At 46.1% G+C, this 26,946-nt stretch overlaps 1 protein-coding gene across 1 annotated transcript in view; it reads left to right on the plus strand.

Moving 5' to 3' along the window:
• LOC139153202 (SCO-spondin-like) overlaps window positions 1-26,946 on the plus strand; it is a 104,811-nt gene that overhangs the window by 63,860 nt on the left and 14,005 nt on the right. Inside the window, 27 exon segments of the mRNA XM_070726836.1 lie at window positions 948-1,082; window positions 2,289-2,437; window positions 3,599-3,693; window positions 3,950-4,002; window positions 4,499-4,669; window positions 6,768-6,938; window positions 7,470-7,549; window positions 8,159-8,328; window positions 8,492-8,538; window positions 9,978-10,178; window positions 10,893-11,063; window positions 12,089-12,286; window positions 12,638-12,734; window positions 12,825-13,048; window positions 13,153-13,302; window positions 13,587-13,753; window positions 15,208-15,371; window positions 17,878-18,086; window positions 19,094-19,135; window positions 19,918-20,088; window positions 21,373-21,582; window positions 22,408-22,575; window positions 22,800-22,931; window positions 23,229-23,472; window positions 24,118-24,270; window positions 25,499-25,545; window positions 26,142-26,303. Coding sequence (XP_070582937.1) covers window positions 948-1,082; window positions 2,289-2,437; window positions 3,599-3,693; window positions 3,950-4,002; window positions 4,499-4,669; window positions 6,768-6,938; window positions 7,470-7,549; window positions 8,159-8,328; window positions 8,492-8,538; window positions 9,978-10,178; window positions 10,893-11,063; window positions 12,089-12,286; window positions 12,638-12,734; window positions 12,825-13,048; window positions 13,153-13,302; window positions 13,587-13,753; window positions 15,208-15,371; window positions 17,878-18,086; window positions 19,094-19,135; window positions 19,918-20,088; window positions 21,373-21,582; window positions 22,408-22,575; window positions 22,800-22,931; window positions 23,229-23,472; window positions 24,118-24,270; window positions 25,499-25,545; window positions 26,142-26,303 — 3,981 coding nt within the window.

A 26,946-nucleotide genomic window follows, 5' to 3' on the forward strand; every position in this document is an offset into this window, starting at 1 on the left:
CCGGCCGTTTTTCCTCGCAGGAGATTCCCAGAATAGCCCCATGGAGGCGTCTCCCCTTCTTTTATGGCCCCGTTTATTCCCAGGAGATTCCTAGAGAGGCCCCAAGAAGGCTTTCCCCCACCTTTTCTGGTCCTGTTTCCTCCCAGGAAATTCCTAGATAGGCTCCACAGAGGCTTCTCCCCACCTTTTCCGGTCCTATTTCCTTACAGGAGATTCCCAGAGAGGCCCCATGGAGGTTTCTCCCCTCCTTTTCCGGCACCGTTTCCTCCCAAGAGATTCCTGGAGAGGCCCCATGAAGGCTTTTCCCCGCCTTTTCTGGTACTGTTTCCTCTCAGGAGATTCCTAGATAGGTCCCATGGAGGCTTCTCCCCACCTTTTCTGGCCCTGTTTCCTACCAGAAGATTGCTAGAGAGGCCCCACAGAATCTTTTCCTGCCTTTTCTGGTCCTGTTTCCTCCCAGGAGATTCCTAGATAGGCCTGATGGAGGCTTCTCCCCAATGTTTCCAGCCCTTTTTCCTCACAAGAGATTCCCAGAGAGGCCACATGGCGGATTCTCCCCTTCTTTTATGGCCCCGTTTATTCCCAGGAGATTCCTAGAGAGGCCCCACGGAGGCTTTTCCCCACCTTTTCCGGTCCTATTTCCTCACAGGAGATTCCCAGAGAATCTTTTCCACGCCTTTTCTGGTCCTGTTTCCTCCCAGGAGATTCCTAGATAGGCCTGACGGAGGCTTCTCCCCACTTTTTCCGGCCCTTTTTCCTCGCAGGAGAATCCCAGAGAGGCCCCAGAGAGGCTTCTCCTCTCCATTTCCAGCCCTGTTTCCTCCCAGGAGATTCCTAGAGAGGCTCCACGGAGGCTTCTCCCCGCCTTTGCCAGCCCAATATATTGTATTGTATTGAGAAGCTGCTGGTTTCCAGACCCCTCCCCTCTTTACACTTCAACCATATAGGTTCTGGCATGGAATGGGGTCCCTGGTCCCCCTGCTCGGTTCCCTGCGGGGGCGGTTTTCGGAATCGGACCAGAATCAGTGTCGCCGTTTCGACCCGGATTGATTTCTCGACCTGTAACCTTCAACCCTGCACAGGTGGGATTCCATCGATCAATCGAGAATGGGACGATGGGAGGTAATCAAGTGTGACTCCCTTTTCAACCAAGAGACCCTTAGAGAGCTGGAAGGGACCTCAGAGATGATCTAGTACAGCCCCCTACTCATCCAGGAGACCCTTATAGAGTTGGAAGGGACCTCAGAGATGATCTAGTACAGCCCCCTACTCATCCAGGAGACCCTTATAGAGTTGGAAGGGACCTTGGGGGGTCATCTAGTCAATCCCTCTACTCATCTAGGAGATCCTTAGAGAGCTGGAAGGGACCTCAGAGGCCATCTAGTCCAACCCCCTACCAGAAGACCTTTAGAGAGTGAGAAGGGACCTTGGAGGTCATCTAGTCTATTCAGGAGACCCTTAGAGAGAGAGAGAAGGGACCTCAGAGGTCATCTAGTCCAGCCTCCTACTCATCCAGGAGACCCTTAGATAGTTGGAAGGTCACGTGGTCCAGCCCCCTACTCATCCATGAGACGCTTACAGAGTTGGAAGGAACCTTAGAGGTCATCTAGTCCAGCCCCCTACTCATCCAGGAGATCCTTGCGGAGTTGGAAGGGACCTCGGAGGTCATCTAGTCCATCCCCCTACTAATCCAGGAGACCCTTAGAGAGTTGGAAGAGACCACAAAAGGTCACCTGGTCTAGCCTCCTACTCATCCATGAGACCATTAGGGAGTTGGAAGAGACCTTAGAGGTCATCTTGTCCAGCCCCCTACTCATCCAGGAGACCTTACAGAGTTGGAAGGAACCTTAGAGGTCATCTAGTCCATCCCCCTACTCATCCAGGAGACCCTTAGAGAGTTGGAAGAGACCACAAAAGTTCAACTAATCCAGCCCCCTACTCATCCACGAGACCCTTACAGAGTTGGAAGGGACCTCGGAGGTCATCTTGTCCATCTCCCTACTCATCCAGGAGACCCATTGGGAGTTGGAAGGGACCTCTGAGGTCCTCTTGTCCAACCCTCTTCTCATCCAGGGGACCCTTAGAGAGAGAAGGGACCTCAGAGGTCATCTTGTCCAACCCCCTACTCATCCAGGGGACCCTTAGAGAGAGAGAGAAGGGACCTCAGAGGTCATCAACCCCCACTCAACCAGAGAGTTGGAAGGGACCTCAGAGGTCATCTAGTCCAAACCCCATATTGTTTCCATTAAATGATAACTAAGATCTTTCTCTCATCCCTTGTCAACCAGGTGAGATTCCAGGCAGCTGTCCAGCTGAGAAAGTATGGCATGAGTGCACCCACGGGCCTACTTCCTGCGCAGAACTCAACACCGAAGATGATTCTGGTCCCATGGCATGCCAGCCAGGTTGCTACTGCCCCAATGACACCATTTTACTGGTAAATATATATTTCCATTTTTTAGAATGTGGCCTGGCTTAGTTTCATGAGGACTAGCATTGCGAGAGTGGAGGGAGGATGCCAGGAAGAAAGGGAGGTGGGTATCTCAGAGACCATTTGCAATGGCCAACTCAACACAGCCAACGCCTGTCCAAGTCAACAAGCCAACTCAACATGGCCAACTCAACATGGTGAACTCAACATGCCCAACTCAATATGGTCAACATGGTCAACTCTATATGGCCAACTAAACATGGTGAACTCAACATAGCCAATTCACCATGGCCTATTCACCATGAATAATTCCCTACAGCTAACTCACCATGGCCAACTCACCATGGCCAACTCAACTTGGTCAACTATAATGGCCAACTCAACATGGCCAATTCAACAGAACCAACTCAACATGGCCATCAACAAGCCAACCTGAGTCTTCGGAGAGGGGCGGCATACAAATCTAAATAATAAATAAATAAATAAATAAATAAATAAATAAATAAATAAATAAATAAATAAATAAATAAATAAACAAACTCAACACGGCCAACTCAACACTGACAACTCAACATGGACATTCAACATGAACAAAACATGGCCAACTCAACACGGTCAATTCAACATGGCCAACTCAACATGGCCAACTCAACATGGCCAACTCAACATGGACAACTCAACATGAACAACTCAACATGGCCAACACAACAATCCAACTCAACATGGACAACTCAACATGGATGAATCAACATGGCCAATACAACATGGCCAATTCAACATGGCCAACTCAACAAGGCCAATTCAACATGGACAATTCAACACGGTCAAGTCAACATGGTCAAGTCAATAATGCCAACTTAACATGGCCAAGTCAACAAGCCAACTCAATATGGCCAACTCAGCATGGACCATTCAACATGGACAACTCAGCATGGCCAGATCAACATGGCCAAATCTACAAGCCAACTCAACATGGCCAATTCAACATGGCCAAGTCAACAAGCCAACTCAATATGGCCAACCCAACATGGTCATCTCAACATGAACAACTCAACACGGCCAACACAACAATCCAACTCAACATGGACAACTCAACAGGGCCAACTCTTTGTTTTATTCTTCTCGAGGGCGTCGCTCTAACATGATTTCTTCTCCAACTTCTTCCAGAATGATCTCTGCATTCCGGCAGAAGACTGCCCTTGCACCGTGGAGGGGAGGTTCTACTCACCGGGCAAATCGGTGGCCAAAGGTTGCGAGAACTGGTCAGTCTGCTTAGAAACAGAAGATTAATTAGATAGATAGATGATAGATAGATGATAGATAGATAGATAGATAAATAGATAGAGAAAAACATAGAAACATAGATTATTTTACATTTGGAAACATTAAACTGCAGTTTCCATTGCTTTGACCACTTATCTAGTAAAGCTAGATTCTTTGCCATATTACAGATGCCTCCAGGAATATCAACCCTATTGCACACTTTATTATTATTTTTTCCCATCCTCCCTTTCGCAGCTCCTGTGTCGGCGGGCGGGTGGTGAATTGCAGCCGGGAATCCTGCGCTGACGGTAAGAGAGAGAGAGAGAGAGAGACGCTGTGTTGGATACGTAGTTTCCTGGGTGTAACCCCCTCCAGGAGAGGCACAGGTGGAATCCCTGGGGGCTGGGAAGGCTTCTGAGGTCACCTCCAAGGCTATTGTTCGGAGGAGGAGAAGGAAGAGGAGGATGAGGAAGAAGAGGAGAAGGAAAAGTAAGGAAGAGGAGGAGGAGGAGGAGGAAGGGCATGAGGAAGAGGAGGAGGGAGAGGAAGAGCAGCAGGAGGAGGCAAAGGAAGAGGAAATGGAAGAGGAAGAGGAAGAAGATCAGGAAGAATGAGGAAGAGGAGGAGGAGAGGGGTGATGACCTCTAAGGCCCCTTCCAATTACCACAAGTGATGGGTGGTGGATCATCCATGGGTCAACTCACACCATGCGCAGTTCCTGGTTCGAATCTCAGCGACGCTTCCCAATGGGCTTCTCCTCATGGTCTCTTTTCCTCTTCTCCCTCCCACCCCCCTCACTCCCAGTCAACGGTCAGTGGTCCGAGTGGAGTCCCTGGAGCCCATGCTCTGCCCCCTGCGGGATCGGACTCCGAAACCGATACCACTTCTGCACGGATCCTGCCCCGGCTGGGATCGGATTGCCCTGCCTGGGTCCGGAACGCCAGGACGAAGCCTGCCAGATTCAGCCATGCGCTTGTAAGTCCTGAGTGAGGGAGAGAGGGGGGGAATAGATGGATAGATGGATGGATGGGTAGGGTCTCCTAGGTGAGCAAAGGGTCGGAGTAGCTGACCTCCGAGGTACCTTCCCTCTATGATTCTGTCAGGGTCTACTGTGAGAGCAGGGGATCAGACTAGATGACCTCCAAGCTCAACTCACCAGCCTTGTCAACTCACCATACGCCAAAAATAACAGAACTAATGGAATTTGAAGGGACCTCGGAGGTCATCTAGTCCAGGAGTAGGCCAAGTTGGCTCTTCTGTGACTTGTGGACTTCAACTCCCAGAATTCCTCAGACATCAAAGCCAGTTGCGGCCCAGGAGTAGGCAAAATTGGAACATCTATAACTTGTGGACTTCAACTCCCAGAATTCCTGAGCCAATCATGCTAGTTGAAGTCCACATGCTCTAGAAGAGCCAACTTGGTTTGTAGCCTGTTAGTTGACATTGCATATAAGGTAAAAGGAGGTCATGGCTATGTAAAACAATGCTGAGTCAGGCTGCGACCTGATTGGTCCAGAACATTACAAGAAGGAAAGTAGCTTTGCAGTGGGCATGGTTTTGTTGGTTTGCTTTTTATAAAATATTTTTAATGGAAATATATACATTAAAAACACAACATACAAAAGTTAAAGACGCACAGTTATACACACACACATTAATATCTGTGTGTGTGTGTAGTTTGTTGATGGTATAGTAATAATAATAATAATAATAATAATAATAATAATAATAATAATAGGAAAAACAGCTAGAGAAATTAGTGAAATACGAAGATCTAAAAATCAAGCTGCAACGACTCTGGCATAAGCCAGTGAAAGTGGTCCCAGTGGTACTTGGCACACTGGGCGCAGAGCCAAAGGATCTCAGCGGACATTTGAAAAGCATCGGAATTGACAAAATCTCCATCTGTCAATTGCAAAAGGCTGCTTTACTGGGATCGGCAAACATAATTCGCCGGTACATCACACAGTCCTAGGTGCTTGGGAAGCGCCCGACTGGTGATGAAATACAAAATCCAGCATAGTGATCTCGTTTGCTGTGTTGCATTGACATAATAATAATAATTATTATTATAATAATAATAATTATAATAACAACAACAACAACAATATAGTAATGATAATGGTAATAGTGTTCTGGTTTCAGGCTCATACAGATAATAATTGGAATAAATGATTGCTCAATGAATCTCATTGTAAAAAACACATCTTTATTTCTCCTTTATCCTCTCATTAATACACCAACTTTGCATGCAGCGTTTTGTTTCCTCATCTTCTATCTTAGCAATTAAGTAGATTAGCTTGGTAGTAACATAAAAACATTCCACAAGTCATTCTAAAATTTATGGGCTAATCAGTGCTAGCCAGGAGTCATAAAAAGCAGGTAATAAATCACACATTGTTAGCTTATGCTTCGAATCATGTCCTGGACGCGTCCATCTTGGGATTGCAAGATTGAACGAAATCATCTTCTCTTCCGTTCATACCCAGATGTGAGGTAACTGATTAACTAGTTCCTCACCTTCTAATATTTCTTCCCTAACACTTGTTCCCTTCTTTTCTGAAAGCGCCTGAAGTAAGGGCTAACCCACCTCAGGTCCTCTTCACTAGATCCTGAATGCATGTCTACGTCATCTTCCTCCCCCTCTGAGCTAACCTCCCTTTCTATGTAAATCAGGCCCTTCTGCCAATTCAAAAACGCTCTCCACTTCGGAATCTGAATAATCCTCAGGCTGAAGGGAGTATACACAACAAATAGTAATAGTAATAATAATAATAATAATAATATAACAATAGTAATGATAATAGTAATAATAATAATAATATAATAACAAAATAGTAATAGTAATAATATAGTAATAGTAATAGTATTAATAATAATAATAATAATAATATAATAATTTATTTATTTATTTATTATATTATATATTATATATTATTATATATAATAATAAAATAATAATAACAACTTAGCCTATATCAGATCTGGTCCAACTGTGAACACTGTTCCCTAGACAGGGCAAGCAAGTGGTATGGTCCTTCCGGGTTCCATAATCCATGATTCTTCTCTCCAGGGGATGGGGATTGGGGGCTATGGAGTCCCTGGACCCAATGCACCGTCAGCTGCGGAGGGGGCCTGCGGAGCCGGAGCCGAGGCTGCAACAGCCCCGCCCCACGAGGGGGTGGAGACTATTGCGAGGGACCACCCGCTCAGGTAGAGCCCTGTGGCTCGGAGCCTTGTCCAGGTGAGTCCTTGCTATGGTTGTTGGGTTTTGTTTGTACCTGAGTGACAGCGGGCTCCTGCCTGAGGGGATCTGCACTCTGATTGGTTGCTGAAGTTGGAAAGGAGGTGTTCCCCATTTTCCCGCTTGAGAATTACCTCAGGATTCCTGCTTGAGATTTACCTCAGGAATGTGCCCGACTGTCTTCTCTGTCACAAATGTTCAATATATTGATATAAAACTATAAATTTGTGGATTTAATGGCTGGAGAAGGAAAATGCGCAATGGTCCCAAACATCCTGTTGTGGCAGATTGAGGGCAGGGGACTCCTGCCTGAGGGGGTCTGTGCTCCGATTGGTCGCTGAGGGGGGAAAGGAGGCGTTTCCCATTTTCCTGCCTTTTTTCTTCAGAGCACTGTTTGAGATTTACCTCAGGAATGTGCCCGACTGTCTCCTCTGCTGCAAATATTCGAATGTTTATACTGATATCAAACTACAAGTTTGTGTCAGTGTGGTGTTTTCTTTATACACACATACATCCTTGTTTCTCTGCCAGACTTCGACTGTTCCATTCTCGAAGGGTCAGTTTACAGCCGTTGCGGCCCACCCTGTCCTCGGACTTGCGATGACCTCACCGTAAGCCTCCCCCCCCCCAAAATATGATAATTCTTCGCCCAAGGGCTTCTCTGGCCCGGTATCCAAGGAACAGCAGGATTGGATATGGAGTCGGGGAGGGCAGAGGGCCTCTTTCTAGCCTCGAACCTTGGACAATTTATCTATTTAACTATCTATCTATCTATCTATCTATCTATCTATCTATCTATCTATCTATTTCTTTCTATCACTATCCATCCATCCATCCATCTATCTATTTATCTATTTATCTATTTTTTCTATTTCTCTATCTATCTGTATCTCTTTCTATCTATCTATCTATCTATCTCTATCTCTATCTCTATTTCTCTCTCTCTTTCTATCTATCTCTTTCTCCCTCTCCCCCCCCCTCTCTCTATCTCTTTCTATCTCTATCGTTCTCTCTTTCTATATATATATATTTATCTATCACTTTCTAACTCTCTCTCTCTAAACACACACACACACACACACACACACATATATATATATGTGTGTGTGTGTTTTATGTCGGAACAAGGCTGAAATGGGGCCATCATAGTCTCCCTTAATTTTAAAAATTCAGCAAAAAACCCATGTGATATATATCTCTCTCCACACACTCCTCTCCAGCACTGTGCCTGGGTCTGTGAACCGGGTTGCTACTGCACCGGCGGGAGAGTCTTGAATGGGAATGGCTCAGCCTGCCTTGAAACGTCGAGCTGCACTTGCCTGGACCTGCTCGCTGGACGGCGGCATGAGGCAGGAGAAGTTGTGGGTGGCGCGGACAGCTGCAACAATTGGTAAGCCAGCCAGGAGGAAAATGGTAAGCCACCCAGGAGGAAAATAAGCCAGCCACGAGGAAAATGGTAAACCAGCTGGGAGGCTGGGCCAAGGGAAGCATCCGATTGGAACGAGGGGCTTTCTCATCCTCTCCTCCTTTCCTTCTCCCCCTCCCTCCTGTAGTACCTGCTCCAATGGGAAGTTGGTTTGCACAGAAAAGCCTTGCTCAGGTGAGTCCCTCCCCCCTCAAAACGTGGCTGAGGGGGGGGAGAGAGAAAGATGTAAAGAGATAGATAGATAGATAGATAGATAGAGATAGACAGAGATAGATAGATAGATAGATAGATAGATAGGAGGAAGAGGAGGAAGCGGGAGGAGGAGGAAAGAAGAAGAGGAATAGAAGAAGGAAGAGACAGAGGAGGAGAAAGAGAAGGAGGAGGTGGAGGAGGAGGAAAGGAGAGGAAAGGAGGAGGGGGAAGAGAGAGAGGAGGAAGAAAAAGAGATGGAGGAGGAGGAAAGAGGAGGAGGAAGGAAGAGGAAGAGGAAATAAAAGGAGGGAGAAGAGGAAAAGAGAGTAATAGTAAGAAGAAGAGGAGGAAAAGGAGGAGGAGGGAGAAGGGACAGGTGGAATAAGGAGGAGGAAGGTGGGACGAAAAGGAGGAGGAGGAAAGTGGAGGAGGAAGAGGAGGAGGGATAAGAAGGAGGAGAAAAGAGATGGAGGAAGTGGAGGAAAGAGATGAGGAGGAGAAAGAGGAATAAGGAGCAGGATGAAAGGAGGAGGAAGAGATGGAGAAGGAAAGAGGAGGATGAAGGAGGAATGGAGGAATAGGGAAGGAGAGGAGGAAGAGGAGGAGAAGGAGGAGGAAAGAAGAGGAGGCGAGGAGGAAGAGATGGAGGAAGAGGAGGAGGAAGAAGTGGAGGCAGAAGAGGAGGAGGAGGAGGAAGAATGGAAGAGGAAAGAAGAGAAGGAGAGGAGGAAAAGATGGGGAAGAGAAGGAGAAGGAGGAGGAAAGAAGAGGGAGAGGAAGAAGAGATGGAGGAGGAGGGAGGAGGAGGAAGAGAAAAGGAGAGGAGGAAGAGCTGGAGGGAGAGATGGAGGAGGAGGAAGAGGAGGAGAAGGAGGAGGAAAGAGGAGGGAGGAGGAAGAGGAAAGAAGAGAAGGAGAGGAGGAAAAGATGGAGAAGAGGAGGAGGAGTAAAGAAGAGGGGGAGGGAGGTGGAAGAGGAAAGGAGAGGAGAAAGAGATGAAGGAAGAGGAGGAGGAGGAGGAGGAAAAAGGAAGGAGGAGGAAGAGGAAAGAAGAGAAGGAGAGTAGGAAAAGATGGAGAAGAGGAGGAGGAGGAAAGAAGAGGGGGAGGAAGGAGGTGGAAGAGGAAAGAAGGAGAGGAGAAAGAGATGGAGGCAGAGGAGGAGGAGGAAAAAGGAGGGAGGAGGAAGAGGAAAGAAGAGAAGGAGAGGAGGAAAAGGTGGGGGAAGAGGAGGAGAAGGAGGAGGAAAGAAGAGGGGGAGGAAGAAGAGATGGAGGAAGAAGAAGGAGGCGGAAGAGGAAAGAAGGAGCGGAGGAAGAGATGGAGGGAGAGATGGAGAAGGAAGGAGGAAGTGGAAGGGATGGGAGAAGAAAGAGGGAAAAGGAGAAGGAGAATCCAGAAGACTTCCGGTTCCCCCTCCAGTGCCGGGCGGCTGGTGTGACTGGGTGCCCTGGAGCCCCTGTTCCCGGACATGCGGCAGTGAGGTGGCGACCCGCTACCGGACGTGTAGCTGCCCCAAGGCCCAGCATGGGGGTCCCGAGTGCGAGGGGACCCAGGAGTATCACAGAGAGACGGGTGTCCAGCTCCAAAGAAGAGCCTGCCTCATGACCGGCTTCTGCCCAGGTGATAGCCCAGGAAGGCTCCATCCGTCCTTCCTTCCATCCATCCATCCATCCATCCTTCCATCTATCATCTATCTATCTATCTATCTATCTATCTATCCATCCATCCATCCATCCATCCATCCATCCATCTATCTCGCTATCTATCTCTTCCTATCTCTTTCTATGTCCTTCTATCTATCCTCTATCTATCTATCTCTTTATCTCTCTCTATATCTATCTATCTATCTATCCATCTATCTGTTTATCATCTCTCTCTATCTCTCTCTCTTTCTCTGTCTATCTATCCATCTATCTACACCCTGCTTTTGCGCCTAAGGCAGGAATAGAATTCACGCCCCTCTCCGCTTTCTATCCTGGCACTTGAACCGCTAAACCAAATTTTTGTCACATGGGAACCCTACATCCCCGATCTGCCGGGGCCACGCCCAAAACATGGATACATAGCCTTTCCCGAGCGACTGTGAAGCAGACACTAATTCACAGTGAAAAAGGCACATGGTCCGTTTTGTTCCCCGCACTCTGGAGGCCGTAAGTGCACTGGTGGCGCGTGTTTTTTTGTACGCCATCACTGGCGAACATCGCTAAGCAAGGATTATCTTCTGTGCACATTTATTGACCCGAATGCCTTTTCCAGTGGATTTGGACCAGGGGGGCAGCACTACCATGTCGTCGCAGCTTTACTGAACGTCCCATCTTTCACCTCCCCTCACAGTCAACGGCGCCTGGTCCTCATGGAGCACCTGGTCCCCCTGCGACGCCTGCCACGGCATCTCAACAAGGACTCGGGAATGTAACAACCCCCCGGCTCGGTTTGGCGGCACAGCGTGTCCCGGGGAATCTCTCCAAAGCCGGCAGTGTCACGATGGAGTTACCGCCTGCGACGGTGAGGATATCTATCTATCTATCTATCTATCTATCTATCTATCTATCTATCTATCTATCTATCTATCTATCTATTATGAGCCGAGGTGGCGCAGTGGGTAGAGTGCTGTCCTGCAGGCCACTAAAGCTGACTGTAGATCTGGAGGTCAGCGGTTCAGATCTCATCACTGGCTCAAGGTTGACTCAGCCTTCCATCCTTCCATGGTGGGTCAAATGAGGACTCAGATTGTGGGGGCAATAGGCTGGCTCTGTTAAAAAGTGCTATTGCTAACATGTTGTAAGCCACCCTGAGTCTAAGGAGCTAGGGCGGCATTTTTAAAAAATCGAATAAATAAATAAATAAATAAATAAAAACTATCTCTTTCTATTTCTGTTTGTCTGTCTGTCTCTCTGTCTGTCAGTCTATCTATCTCTTTCTATCTATCTATCTTTCCCTCTCTTCACCTCTCTTGTCTATCGTCTTCCCCTGGAACTTCGGGATAATGTCATTATAATCACGTATTAAGAGGGGGCACCCTTATCCTGTGGGACCAGTCTGGAACAAGGCTCCTCACCTCCTTGCTCATGGGTGCGGACACAAGCAGGGGGCCAGAGTCGGTCGGGTGCAGGTCTCGTGCCTCTTCCATCAGACTGCCGGGATGGCTAGGCCTCCTTCCTCTGTGACGATCGAAATTCAGCTGTTAAGGCAAAGGATTGTGGGAAATGGGGTGTGGAGATTCAACGTTGTTATACTTCCGGGCAGTTTAAAGGCAAAGGATCATGGGAAATGGCAGTGTGGAGAGTCAACATTGTTATACTTCTGGGCAGTATAAAGGCAAAGGATCATGGGAAATGGGGGTGTGGAGATTTAAAGTTGTTATCCTTCCAGGCAGTATAAATGCAAAGTATTGTGGGAAAGGGGGTGTGGAGAGTCAACATTGCTATACTTCCAGGCAGTATAAAGGCAAATGATTGTGGGAAACGGGGTGTGGAGATTCAACGTTGCTATACTTCGGTCAGGTTAACAATTCGTGTCTCTCTCGTCAGACTGCCGAGGTGGCCAGGCCTCCTTCCCCTGCGGCAAGCCCTGCCCACGGACCTGTGAGGACCAGCAGCCTGATGTGGCCTGCATGGAAAGCGCCGAATGCCAACCTGCTTGCGCCTGCCCGGAGGGGCGGCTGCTCCAGGACGGGGCATGCGTGGAACCCTCACGCTGCCGTTGCAAGTATCAGAGGCCTTGGCTGGGTGAGTCCCACATGGCCCCCATTCTGGAGCAAGGAGGAGAGGGGGCTTACGATATTTTAGCAAGGGGTTCTCGCCCCGGTGACTGGGGAGCACGGCTATTTATTTATTTATTGTTCATTTATTGTTCATTTATTATTCATTTATTATTCATTATTCATTTATTATTATTTATTATTTATCTATTTATATTTATTATTATTTATTATTTTTTATCATTCACCATTCACCATTTACTATTTACAATTGGGGTGTGGAGATTCAATGTTGTTATACGTCCAGGCAGTATAAAGGCAAAGGATTGTGGGAAATGGGGTGTGGAAATTCAACGTTCAAATGATGATTTGTACGCAGGTGTCCCTGAAGAACGGAACATCTCCACTTGGTCGGGACTCCCCCAATGGGAGTACGCCCAGCCTGGCGAGACTATCTATGCCCCTTGCCAGAACTGGTGAGCGTGCTACAACAAACCAAAACATTGCCTGATTTTTATCACATCTCCTAAATAAAAATTCCCTGACCGAAACTCTCTCTTTTTCAGTACCTGCGTCGATGGCCACTTGCAGTGCCACGCGGACTCCTGGTGCCGCCTGGATGGAGGGTGGTCCAGTTGGGGACGATGGTCCCCCTGCAGCCGAACTTGTGGGGACGGCGTCCAGTACCTTTTCCGGGAATGCAGCAATCCGCCCCCGCAAAATGGTGGCCGGGGATGTGCTGGTGCTGGTGAGCGGCAGAGACCCTGCCGGAATCCAGAAGAATGTCCAGGTGAGTTTGGATTGGTACCGCCTATGCCAAAGCTTGCCCCTTTTTCTGGAGGCCCAGTGGGGTATGGAGAATCAACATCGCTTTCTTTTCCTTGCGCCCTCCAGAGACAGAAACCTGGGGGCCCTGGAGCAACTGGTCCCCCTGCAGCGTCTCCTGTGGAGGGGGAGAGCAGTGGCGCAGCCGACGTTGCCGCTGGCCGGAGTGCCGGGGTTTGAACTCACAAAGCAAGACCTGCCACACTCATGTCTGCCTCGGTGAGTCCAACCAGCTTGGTTTTGCGCTGGAGCGCATTCCATCCAATTTTGGTCATCACACCACAAAATTTACCTGAGGGATCAACTGACATACCACAAAATTTACCTCAGAGGTCAGCTGATATGCTACAAAATTTACCTCAGAGATCTGCTGAGGCGCCACAAAATTTACCTCAGGGCTCAGCCTGACGGGCCACAAAATTTACCTCAGGGATCAGTGTTTGGGGGAGGGGTGTCTCTACAGCTCTGGGTTCTAATCTACCTCTTCCCCCTCATTTTTTCAGAGGTGGGCTGCCCTGCGGGCCGCCTCTACCGGGAGTGCCTGGCTGAAGAAGGCTGTCCCTACAGCTGTGCGCACCTTGCCGGGTGGACGGAATGCTTCTCGGATGGCTGCGAGGAAGGCTGCCACTGCCCGGCGGGCACCTACCAGCACAAGGGGGGCTGCGTCCAGGTGGGCGCAATCATGTTGCGATTTGCTCTGAGGAGGAGGGAGGGTGTTCAGAGGCCAGAACCGCTGTGTGAGGATACTGTGGAACTTCAGAAAGGTTTGGTTTGGTTTGGTTTGGTTTGGTTTGGTTTGGTTTGGTTTGGTTTGGTTTGGTTATTTATTTATTTATTTATTTATTTATTTATTTATTTATTTATTTATTTATTTATTTATTTATTTATTTATTTATTTATTTATTTATTTATTTATTTATTTGATTCTTATGCCGCCCTTCTCCTTAGACTCAGGGCGGCTTACAACATGTTAGCAATAGCACTTTTTAACAGAGCTAGGCTACTGCCAACACAATCCGGTCCTCATTTTACCCACCTCGGAAGGATGAAAGGCTGAGTCAACCTTGAGCCGGTGATGAGATTTGAACCGCTGACCTTCAGATCTACAATCAGCTTCAGTGGCCTGCAGTACAGCACTCTACCTGCTGCGCCACCCCGGCTCGTTTGGTTTGATTTGGTTTGGTTCAGTTTAGTTTGGTTCAGTTATTCTACATTATAATTATAATTACCGGTATATGTTTAGTTTAGTTTAGTTCAGTTCAGTTGTATTTAATTTAATCAGTTTAGTTTAGTTTAATTTAGTTTAGTTTAGTTCAGTTGAATTTAATTTAATTTAAACTAAACTAAAATTAAATTAAATTCAGCTGAACTGAACTAAAATAAAATAAAATAAACTTGAATTGAATTGAACTGAACTGTTCAATTAGTTTAGTTTATTTCAGTTCAATTCAAGTCAGTTTAATATAATTTAATTTAAATTTAGTTTAGTTTATTTCAGTTCAATTAATTTAATTTAATTTAAGCTTAGTTTAGTTTAATTTAGTTCACTTTAGTTCAGTTCAGTTGAATTTAAGTTAAGTTAAGTTAAGTTTAATTTAGTTTAGTTTATTTCATTTCAATTCAATTCAATTCAATTCAATTCAAGTTTAGTTTAACTTAGTTTAGTTCACTTCAGTTGAATTTAATTTAATTTAAACTAAACTAAACTTGAATTGAATTGAACTGAACTGTTCAATTGGTTTAGTTTATTTCAGTTCAGTTCAATTCAATTCAGTTTGATTTAATTTAATTTAGTTTACTTTAGTTTATTTCAATTCAATTCAATTTATTTAATTTAATTCCATTCAATTCAATTTAATCTAATTTAAAACAAAGCTATCAAGCCAAAACACATTTCAGCTGTAACACATGATTACATTACAGAGAGATTGCAGAGCTAACCATGAACAGCGAGTAGCCCAACAAAGAGAGACAGAGAGGATGAAGGAACAATGAACTCTAGCTGCTTCTTGTGAAGGCCTACAACACCCACAGCCAGTATATCGCCGACCCGATTAGTTTGCATGCTCCATCGCTTCTCCGGGGACCTCCACACAATTTCATCGTCCTCTCTTTCCTGCCTAGGAGTGCCCCTGCGTGCTGAGCGAAGACGTTCTCCAGGAATTTTGGAGACATTCAGGCAAGACCGCCAACGGGCCTCTGGTTATCCTGACCGCTCGAGGCGAACGTGTCTTGGTGGAGGAGGAAATTGCGCCTGATGACATCATCACTGCTGCCTGTAGCAACTGGTGAGTGTCGTCGTCCCTTCCCCACACCTCAGAGAATAGGGTTCACTTCCTGTCTGCTAGGGGCAGAGGGGGGAGTATTTCCTACAACTGGGATTTTCCTTCCGTCAATTTGTAGAGGATGCAATGACATTTTGGACTCTTCGACTCCATGTTTTGGGTTACATTTTTTATTGTAGATGGAAGGTATATGATATTGAACTTGTTTTTGAGTGGGGAAAAATAATTATAATAATTATAATATATAAACTATTATTATTATTATTATTATTATTATTATTATTATTATTATTATGGTGGAAGGTCTTAAGCATAAAATGTATCAGGAAAGATTTAATGAACTCAATCTGTATAGTCTGGAGGACAGAAGGGAAAGGGGGGACATAATAGAAACATTTAAATATGTTAAAGGGTTAAATAAGGTCCAGGAGGGAAGTGTTTTTAATAGGAAAGTGAACACAAGAACAAGGGGACACAATCTGAAGTTAGTTGGGGGAAAGATCAGAAGCAACATGAGAAAATATTATTTTACTGAAAGAGTAGTAGATCCTTGGAACAAACTTCCAGCAGACGTGGTTGGTAAATCCACAGTAACTGAATTTAAACGTGCCTGGGATAAACATATATCCATCCTAAGATAAAATACAGGAAATAGTATAAGGGCAGACTAGATGGACCATGAGGTCTTTTTCTGCTGTTAGTCTTCTATGTTTCTATGTTTCTATTATTATTATTATTATTATTATTATTATTATTATTATTATTATTATTATTATTATTATTATTATGTCAATACAACACAGCAAATGAGATCACTATACTGGATTTCGTATTTCATCACCAGTCAGCGGCTTCCCAAGCACCTAGGACTGCATGTTGTAGCGGCAAATTATGTTTGCTGATCCCAGTAAAGTGGCCTTTTGCAATGGACAGATGGAGATTTTGTCAATTCCGATGGTTTTCAAATGTCCACTGAGATCCTTTGGCACTGCGCCCAGCGTGCCAAATACCACTGGGACCACTTTCACTGGCTTAGGCCAGAGTCGTTGCAGCTCATTATTATTGTTGTTGTTATTATTATTATTATTATTATTATTATTATTATTATTATTATTATTATTATGTCAATACAACTCAGCAAACGAGATCACTATGCTGGATCACTTTCACTGGCTTATGCCAGAGTCGTTGCAGCTCAATTTTTAGATCTTCGTATTTCACTAATTCCTCTAGCTGCTTCTCCTCAATTCTGCTGTCCCCTGGGATTGCGATGTCGATGATCCATACTTTCTTTTTCTCCACAATCAGGATGTCTGGTGTGTTATGCTTCAGAATTCGGTCAGTCTGAAGTCGGAAGTCCCACAGTAGTTTTGCTTGCTCATTTTTGACCACTTTTTTGTGCTTATGATCCCACCAGTCCTTTTCCACTGGTGGTTATTATTATTATTATTATTATTATTATTATTATTATTATTATTATTAATTAGATTTGTATGCCGTCCCCTCTGAAGACTCGTAGAGGCTCACAACAACAATACGGTACAAATCCAATGATTAAAACAATTTAAAAACCCTTAAAATAAAATAAAAAATCATACATCTCATACAAACCATACATAAAACAGGAACGACCGAGGGGAATCAATTTCCCCATGCCTGACAGCAGAGGTGGGTTTTAAGGAGTTTGTGAAAGGCAAGGAGGGTGGGGTCAATCCTAATCTCTGGGGGGAGTTGATTCCAGGGGGTAGAGGCCACCACAGAGAAGGCTTTTCCCCTGGGTCCCGCCAGACGACATTGTTTCATTGACGGGACCCGGAGAAGGCCAACTCTGTGGGACCTAACCGGTCACTGGGATTCGTGAGGCAGAAGGCGCTCCCAGAGATATTCTGGTCCGATTAGTAGTAATTAGTTGTGAATAATTACTCAGACATACTAACTGGAATTAAGTTTGAATTAAAATTTACTTAGTTACTAATTAGTGGTGAATAACTGGGAACACCGAAGTCAAGATTTGGGAATGATGATATAATCTGAAAAGGCTGAAGTCAAGATTCAGGAACGATGATGGAAACTGGGAATGCTGAAGTCAAGATTTGGGAACGATGATGGAAACTGAGAATGCCGAAGTCAAGATTCAGGAATGGCAATGTCAAACTGGGCATTCCAAATTTGAGATTCAGGAGCGACATTCCCTGCCACTAGGTTCTGCGGGGTTCAGGCTGCTGAGAGGCAAGAATGTTTATTCCAGAGTAGGTCTCCTTGCGAGGAGAGCTGCAGGCTAATTGCCCCCCCCTTTAGGTGACTTAAAGGGGTGGCCAATTAGCCAGCAGCTCTTGAGGAGACCTACTCCCGAGTAAATCTTCTCATCTCTCGGCGGCTTTATGTCCTCTTGCATTCAGGAAAGGAGTAGCCCCTGCTTTCTCATCACTGCCAAAGTGTGTTGAAGGTTCCAAAGAATTATGCGGGCCACAACTGATGCCTCTTCCTTCTTTCCTCCTCTCCTTTTCAGCTCCTGTCGCAACGGACACCTGGATTGCGTCTTTGCCCACTGCCCCACGGATGGTGGTTTTACAGTGTGGTCGGCCTGGACTCCCTGCTCCTTGACCTGCGGCGGGCTGGGCAACATGACCCGGACACGCCATTGCGCCCGTCCGAAGCCCGCAGAGTGCGTGGGCCCTAGGACAGACCTCAAATACTGCCAGACCCTGGATTGCAAAGGTCAGAAATATTCATTTCTTGATTTATTTTGTTAAGTAGAAAGGCAAATGATTGTGGGAAATGGGTTGTGGGGATTCAACATTATTTATTTTCATTTATTTCTTTGTTTTGTCATGTACGCATTGGTGGTATACAAAGATATAACCATGTTTATTTTGACAACTTGTCTGTTTGATAGAAACACCGTGATCCAACTATAGAGATTCCATAGGATTTGAGTTTTAGAAATCGTTCATCATGAACCACTGAATCGAATGCTTTACAGACGTCGGTGTAAATGGCATCGATCGATTTGCCCCGATCGAGATGGGACAACTTGTTGTCTGTTTGATAGGAACGCCGTTATCCAAATATGGAGGGATATTGAGATGTCATCGGATTTGAGTTTTAGAAGTAGATTGCTTTTAAACCACTGAGTTGAATGCTTTACAGAAGCCAGTGTAAATTGCGTTGATCGATTTGCTCCAATCGAGATGGGACAACCTGTTGTCTGTTTGATAGGAGCACAGTGATCCAACTATAGAGATTCTGTAGGATTTGAGTTTTAGAAGTAGTTTGCTATGAACCACTGAGTCAAATGCTTTACAGAAGTTGATGTAAATTGCATCTATAGGTTGGGGAAGTGAAAAATCACAGTGAGAGTTGATTGGCAGCTGATAATGCCCTGGCCCAATCAGGTTAGAGAAGGAAAAAAATCATGGTGAGAGTTGATTTGCAGCTTATAATGCTCTGGACCAATCACATTGCAGCTCACACCCAATTGACTTGGCATTAGCCTGCTGTACATTTTACATTACCTTCTATGGTGATCCAATTAAATGTCACCCAGGATTGCTAATCCTTATGCCCCTTCTCATATTTCATGGGCACAACGTTCATTTCCCCTACCATTTTACAATGTTTTTACATCTGCTAAGGGTTTTGTTAATCTCTCGGCTACATTACATTCTGACTCTATTAATCTACTAACTTACCACCACCACCCCGCCTCACATTTTGTCTTGCAGAAGTCACCCAGACCACAATAGGACCAGTCTCAGTGACCCCCGGTAAGCTTTGGGCATGCCCTGTACTCGATCCTTTTCCAGAAGGGTGGTGGGTGGGGAAGGGTACTCGGCCCTGGAAACTCTGCTGACGTAGCTGGGTGGGAGGAGGAGGAGGGTTAAAAAGAAGAGGAGGAGGAAGGGGAAGAGAAGGAAGGAGAAGAGGAAGAAGAGGAGGAGGAGGAAGAGAAAGAGAAGGAAGAAGAACAGGAGGAGGGTTAAAAAGAAGAGGAGGAGGAAGGGGAAGAGGAGGAAGAAGAAGAGGAAAAAGAGAAAGAAGAAGTAGTAGAGGAGGGGAAAGAAGAGGGGAGGAGGAAGAGCAGAAAGAGGAGGAAGAAGAAAAGGAAAAAGAAGAGCAGAAAAGAAAAGGAGGAAGAGGAGAAGGAGGAGGTGGATTAGGAGGAGGAGGAGGAGGAAGAGGAGTCAATTAGGAGAAGGAGGAGGAGGAGGGAGATTGAGGGAAGGAAGAGGAGGAGGATAAAGAGGAGGAGGGAGATATTAGGAGAAGGAGGAGGATTAGGTGGAGGAGGAAGAGATGTCTGATTAGGAGAAGGAGGAGGTGATTTAGGAAGATGAGGAGGAAGAAGAGGAGGAGGAGGAGAAAAAGGAGTCAGATTAGGAGAAGGAGGAGGAGGAGGTGGATTAGCAGGAGGAAGAGGAGGAGGATGATTAGGAGGAGGAAGAGGAGGAGGAAGAGAAGGAGGAAGGAGGAGAAAGAAAACAATGCCCATACCGGGCCTGCCCGATTCTATTCACCTGACTGCTCCATCTCTCCCCCCCTTTCACAGGGCCCGAGGATGGTGGATTGACCCCCTGGTCCCCCTGGAGCCCTTGCTCCAAAACCTGCACCGATCCGGACGTACCCTCCCACAAGACCCGCCGACGCTTTTGCTTGGGAGGGAATGCCTGTATGGGGGACACCCTCCAGGAGCAGGAATGCAACCTGCCCCAGTGCACAGGTGGGGCGAGGGGCCTCTGGTGGCACTCCCCGCAGGTGGAGAAAGGGGGCCCTCGGGTTGGTGACACCGCCATCTTGCCACGTGTTTAGTTTTGTTATGTAATTTTTTAAAAAAAATTTAATTTATTATTATTTTATTGTTTTATTATTTTATTATTTTATTTTATTTTATTTTAATTTATTTATTTTTTTATTATTATTATTTTTATTTATCTTTATTTTTATTTTATTTTATTATGGTTTTTTTTGTTTTGTTCACTTTTGTTTTGTTTTGTTTTATTTATTTTATTTATTTTTTATGTTATGTTATGTTATGTTATTTTACTTTGTTTTTTATTTTTATTTTATCTTATTTTATTTTATTATCTTAGTTTAGTTTAGTTTAGTTTCTTATTTTATTTCATTTTTATTTCATTTTTATTCTTTTCTATTTTGTTTTTATTTTGTTTTGTTTGTTTATTGTATTTATATGCCGCTCATTCCAAGGCTGATTCAGAGCAGTTTTGCTAACAAGGGGGGGAGGAAGAGATGGAGGAGGGAGGTGGGAGGAGGAAGAGGAGGAGGTGGAAAAGGGAGGAGGAGGGAGGAGGAGGTGGGAGAAAGAGGAAAGAAGAGGATGGGGAGGAGGTGGGGAAATTGACACTTTCCCTCCCCCTAGGCTTATAGAATTTATGCATGGTATGCTAGTATGTATGATTGGTTTCTAAATTGGGGTTTTTAAAATTAACTTAAATATTAGATTTGTTTACATTGTATTATTATTGCTGTGAGCCGCCCCGAGTCTGCGGAGAGGGGCGGCATACAAATCTGATTGATTAATAAATAAATAAATAAGAGGAAGAAGAAGAGATGGAGCAGGAGGAGGAGGAGGGAGAAAGAGGAGGAGGAGGAAGAAGGAGGAGGAGGAAGAAGAAGGAGGAAAGAGGAGGAGGAGGAAGAGATGGAGGGAAAAGAAAGAAGAGGAGGAGGAGGAGGAGGAAAAGAAGAAGAGATGGAAAAGGAAATAAAAGGAGGGAGAGGAGGAGGAGGGAGGATTGACTCAAATGCAGAATGCCGTCCGACCTCCTAGGAAGTGAACATACTCCCTTTTTACACCTTCTCATCTTGCCTCATGGGGGGAGCCCCTCCTCACTCCTTCCTCAGCCGGGGAGCCACCCTACTTCCCTTCTTCTCCCCGATGATGTTACCCATCTCGGTACCAAAGCACCTCCTCCTCCTCCTCCTCTTGGAGCCCGTTCCCCCGAGTTACTCATTGTCCTTTCCTCTCAACGGTTCCATCTCGCAGAGACCCCCTTGTGTGAAGGCGATGCTTGCCTGGGTTTGAACTGCTCCTGGAACACCTGGTCACCCTGGAGCGCCTGCTCACGGAGCTGTGGCGTTGGACAGCAGCGGCGCCTGCGCACCTACCATCCACCGGGCCGTGGTGGGCGCTGGTGTCATGACATCCTCACTGCCAACTTGGAGAGGCGCTTCTGCAACCTGCCAGCGTGTAGAGGTAGTCGGTCATGCGGCACAGCGAGAAGCTATGGTGGGAAGATAATTCAATGCCTCCGCCGCTCCTTTTTTGGTGCTTTTGCCCACCTCCAGTGAATGCTAGTCTGAGGTCGAGAAGAGAAGAGATAGAGGAGGAGGGAGGAGGAGTGATAAGGAGGAGGAAAGAAGAGGAGGAGGAGGAAGAGATGGAGGAGGAGGGAGGAGGAGGAGGGTGAATGAGATGGTGGGAGAAAGGAAAGAAGAGGAGGAGGAAGAGATGGAGGAGGAAGAGATGGAGGAGGGAGGAGGAGGAGGAATAAGGAGAAGGTGGGAGGAGGAGGTAAGAGGAGGAAGAGATGGAGGAGGGAGGAGGAGGAAAGAAGAGGAGAAGGAGGAAGAGGAGGAAGAGATGGAGGAGGGAGAAGGAGAAGGTGGGAGAAAGGAAGGAAGAGGAGGAGGAGGAAGAGATGGAGGAGAAGGTGGGAAAAAGAGGAAAGAGGAAGAGGAAGAAGATGGAGTAGGAGTAAGAGGGATGAGAAGGAAGAGGAGGAAGAGGAAGATGAGGAAGAGATGGAGGAGGAGGAAGAGATGGAGAAGGAGGGTTAAGGAGGAGGTAGGAGGAGAAGGAAAGAGGAGGAGGAGCAGTTGGAGGAAGTGGGAGGAAAAGGACAGGAGAGGAGGAGGGCGGTGGGAGAAAGAAGAGTAGGAAAAGATGGAGGAGGAGTAAAAAGGTGAACGAGGAGGGAGAATTTGTTCGGAGGTCAGGAAGTGCATGGGTTCTACTCGGACCTATTCACAAACCGAGCACCATGTTGGGGATTCCCCTACCTCCTCTCTCCACTTGCAGTTGATGGGGCCTGGTCGAAGTGGAGCCCCTGGTCGTGGTGTGACCGAACTTGTGGCGGAGGGCGCTCCGTCCGCACCAGGATCTGCGCCAGCCCGCCTCCCAAAAATGGTGGGCGCCACTGCTCGGGCGAGAAGTACCATGTGCGAGTTTGCAACCCTCAATCCTGCGGTACGTGGTCGGGAGGGCATCGACGGAGTGTAGATTTCGGGGCATAGAACAAGGCAAAAGGATTGTAGGAAATAGGGTGTGGAGAGTCAATGTTGTTATACTTCCAGGCAGTATAAAGGCAAAGGATTGTGGGAAATGGGGTGTGGAGAGTCAATGTTGTGACTCCAATCCCTACCTAATCTGATCATTCCGGATGATTCCTAACTGACGTTTTCGTCCTACAGAGGAGACCTGCCCTCCCACGATGCGTTGGGTGGCCTGCGCCGATCAGTGCCCTCGGCGTTGCTCGGATCTGCAGGAAGGTATCGCATGCGAGGAGATGGAAGCCTGCGAGCCTGGTTGTCGGTGCCCCGATGGTGAGGATGCTTCACTTAGGGACGATCAAAATTCAGCCGTTTAAGGCAAAGGATTGTGGGAAACTGAGTGTGAAGATTCAACATTGTTCTACTTCCAGGCAGTATAAATGCAAAAGGATTGTGGGAAATGGGAATGAAGAGATTCAACGTTGTTATACTTCCAGGCCATATAAGGCAAAGGATTGTGGGAAATGGGGTGTGGAGATTCAATATTGTTCTACTTCCAGGCGGTATAAAGGCAAAGGATTGTGGGAAGGATTGTGGAGATTCAACATTGTTACACTTGCCTCCATTTAGGCATGCTGGAGCAAGATGGCGGCTGCGTCCCCCTGGCCCACTGCGAGTGCACCGATGCCCACGGACACAGTTGGGTGCCGGGCAGCCGGTACGACGATGGCTGCAATAATTGCACCTGCGCGCCTGGAGGGAGGCTACTCTGCACTAACTACACCTGTCCTCCCACTGAGTGCGTCTGGAGTCTTTGGTCCACTTGGTCCCAGTGTAGCGTCACCTGCGCCAACGGCCTTCGCACCCGATTCCGGTAACGTGCCGCATTCATATTTTGTCTCCAGGAGTGAACCAGAACCTGGGACTCAAGGAGCCGATATCTTTCTAATACAACTCTGCCACAGTGCTTCAGTCCATTTCTTATCTTCAAAGGATTGTGAGAAATGGAGTGTGGAGATTCAACGTTGTTATACTTCCGTGCGGTAGAAAGGCAAAGGATGGTGGGAAATGGGGTTTGGAGATTCAACGTTGTTATATTTCCAAGTGGTATAAAGGCAAAGGATTGTAGGAAATGGGGTGTGGAGATTCAACATCATTATACTTCCAGGGCCTGACTTTTTGGAGAAGGATGGTATACAAATCTAATAAATAACAATGACAATAACAATAATATCGATAGTTATAGTTATAGTTATATTCCAGGGAGTATAAAGGCAAAGGATCATGGGAAACGAGGTGTGGAGATTCAACGTTGTTATACTTCTGGGCGGTATCAAGGCAACAGGATTGTGGGGAGTGGGGTGTGGAGATTCAATGTTGTTACACTTCCAGGAGGTATAAAATCAAGGGATTGTGGGAAACGGGGTGTGGAGATTCAATGTTGTTCAATGGAAGAGGCATGAGGCTGGGTTTTCAGGGAGAGCTCAGGAGACACTTCGCAATCTTCTGTCCCACGCAGGACTCCCACCTCCGGTTCGTGGGACCCTGACTGCCTGGAGGAGCAGGCCCAGACCCACCCCTGTGCCTTGGACCTCTGCCCGCCGCTGTGCCTTCATGAAGGCCAGGAGGCCAGCCTGGGTAGCACCTGGCTCCTGGGAGAGTGCCAGCAGTGGTGAGTGACTTTCCAGGCAGTATAAAGGCAAAAGGATCATTGGAAGTGGGGTGTGGAGATTCAACTTTGTTCATTTTCAGGTGGTATAAAGGCAAAAGGATCGTGTGAAATGGCCTCTGGAGATTCAATGTTGTTACACCAGCAGCTCTTACCTTGTTTTGCAGGTCATGGGAAGAAGAGAGAGGGGGAGGAAGGAGGGAGAGAGAAAGAGAAAGAAGCAGAAAGAGAGATGGAGGAAGGAAGAGAGAGAAAGAAAGGGTAAGAATGAAAGGGAGAGAGAGAGAGAAATAGGGAGGAGGGAGGGAAAGAGGGAGAAATAGAGAGAAAGGGAGGGAGGGAGAGAAAAGAGAGAGAAAAGAGAGGAAGGGAGAAAGAGAGGGGGAGAGTGAGAAGAAAGAGAAATAGAAAGGGGGAGGAAGAAAGAGAGAGAAGGAGGGAGAGAGAAGAAAAGGAGGGAGGGAGAGAAAGAGAAAAAAGAGGAAGGAAGAGAGAGAGAAAGGAAGAGAGAGGGGTAGAGATAGAAAGGAAAATAGAAAAGGAAAGAGAAAGAGAGTGAGAGGGACGGAAGGAGGGGGAGAGAGAAAGAGAGAGAGTAGGAGGGAGAAAGAAAGAGGGAGGAAGAGAGATAGTGAGAAAAAGAAAGATATTTTTAATCAAGAAATCCCCCCCCCAATCAATGGTGTCTCTCTATACCAGAGGGAGGCAAAGTGGACCCTTCTATGCCACGTGGACTCCAATTCCCAGAATCCCTCAGCTAGCAATGATCATCTCAGGAATTCTGGGAGTTGAAGTCCACCAGTCATAGGAAGACCCCACTTGGCCTACTCCTGCACCTAGACCAGCTGTGCTGCCTGAAGCATTCTGGGAGTTGAAGTCCACAAGTCACAGAAGAGCCTACTTTGCCTATCCCTGCTCTATAACAATGTTAAAATCTGGTTACAATCTCACCACTTTTTCTGGAGGGTCAGGTGGTATAAAAGCAAAGGATCATGGGAAATGGGGTGTGGAGGTTCAAAGTTGTTATACTTCCGGGAGGTATAAAGGCAAAAGGATTGTTAGAAATGGCATGTGGAGGTTCAACATTTTGGGGATTTGGGGAGCCCTGACCAAGACGGGAGGGCTTTGCATGTAGGGAAACCCACCTGGGAAGATCTCTGGACACAGCTGCGGCTACACGGAGATGCCCCATGATAGAATCATGGACGCTTTTCTCTCCGTCTCATTCCAGCATTTGTACCCCGGAGGGAATTTATTGCCTGGACATCGCTTGCATAGGTAAGTTTACCTTTCCTGGTCGTCGGACAGGTGGGTCACATCAAGTGAAAGTGACATTTGAAATGCAAGTTTTGATATTATTATTATTAATAATAATATTAATATTATTATTAATATTATCAACATTATCAATATTATTAATATTAATGTTATTAATATTAATAGTATTATTAATGTTAATATTATTATTATTTGTTAATATTTTTATTATTGTGGTTGTTGTTGTTATTCCTCGGTCCTCTGAGTGGGACGGCATATAAATCCAATATATTATTATTATTATTATTATTATTATTATTATTATTATTACTGTTATTGTTGTCATTGTTTTTGCTGTTGTTCCTCAGTCCTCGGAGAGGGGCGGCATATAAATCCAATCAATTAATAATAATATCATGATCATGATCACTATCATTATTATCTTGTCCGACAGAAAGGAAATCATGTTAGCAAGCTGGGGGGAACGCTGTCGATGTGGCTTACTCAGACTTCCGTAAGCCATTCGACAAAGCAGACCATAACCAAACAGTACAAACAGTCATTTATATCATTTGTTCCTTCTTTTTTTCCCTCCCTCCCTCCTTCCTTCCTGACAGTGCATGGTGGATGGACCCCCTGGTCCCCCTGGTCCGACTGTCCGGTGACCTGTAGTGGCAGTGTCCAGATTCGGACCCGTGCCTGCATTGACCCGCCAGCTCGCAACGGAGGCCTGCCCTGTCTTGGCCCTGAAATCCAGAGCCAGAACTGCTCCTGCCCAGGTAAGCTCTCCATTGGGGGGCCATTGCAAATCCCCAGGAATATTTAGGATAGCCAGGGTGAGTTATCTTGAGGTAAATTAGCTATGACGTTTTCCCTGAGATGAGTTGGCTGTGGAGAATTGTCCTGCGGCGAATTATCTTGACGTAAATTAGCATTATGTTTTGCCCAAGATGTATTGATTGCGACGAATTGTCCTTCAGCGACTTATCTTGAAGTAAATTAGCATTATGTTTTGGCCAATGTGAGTTGGCTGTGATGAATTGTCCTGAAGAAAGTTATTTTGAGGTAAATTAGCCAGGATGTTTTCGCCGAGGTGAATTGGCTGTGGTAAATGGTCCTGCGGCGAGTTATCTTGAGGTAAATTAGCAATGATGTTTGGGCCGAAGTGAATTGGCTATGGAAAGTTGTCCTTCAACAAGTTATTAGCCATGACATTTTGGCCAAGGTCAGTTGACTGTGGTGAACTGACCTGCATGAGTTATCTCGAGGTAAATTAGCTATGATGTTTTGGCTGAGGTGAATTTTCCTGCAACAAGTTATGTTGAGGGAAATTAGCGTTATGTTTTGGCCAAGGTGAAGCGAATTGTCCTGCATTAAGTTATCTTGAGGTAAATTAGACATTATGTTTTGCCCAAGGTGAGT

The sequence above is a fragment of the Erythrolamprus reginae genome, chromosome Z (assembly GCF_031021105.1).
Source record: "Erythrolamprus reginae isolate rEryReg1 chromosome Z, rEryReg1.hap1, whole genome shotgun sequence".
In the NCBI taxonomy this organism is placed as follows: Eukaryota; Metazoa; Chordata; class Lepidosauria; order Squamata; family Dipsadidae; genus Erythrolamprus; species Erythrolamprus reginae.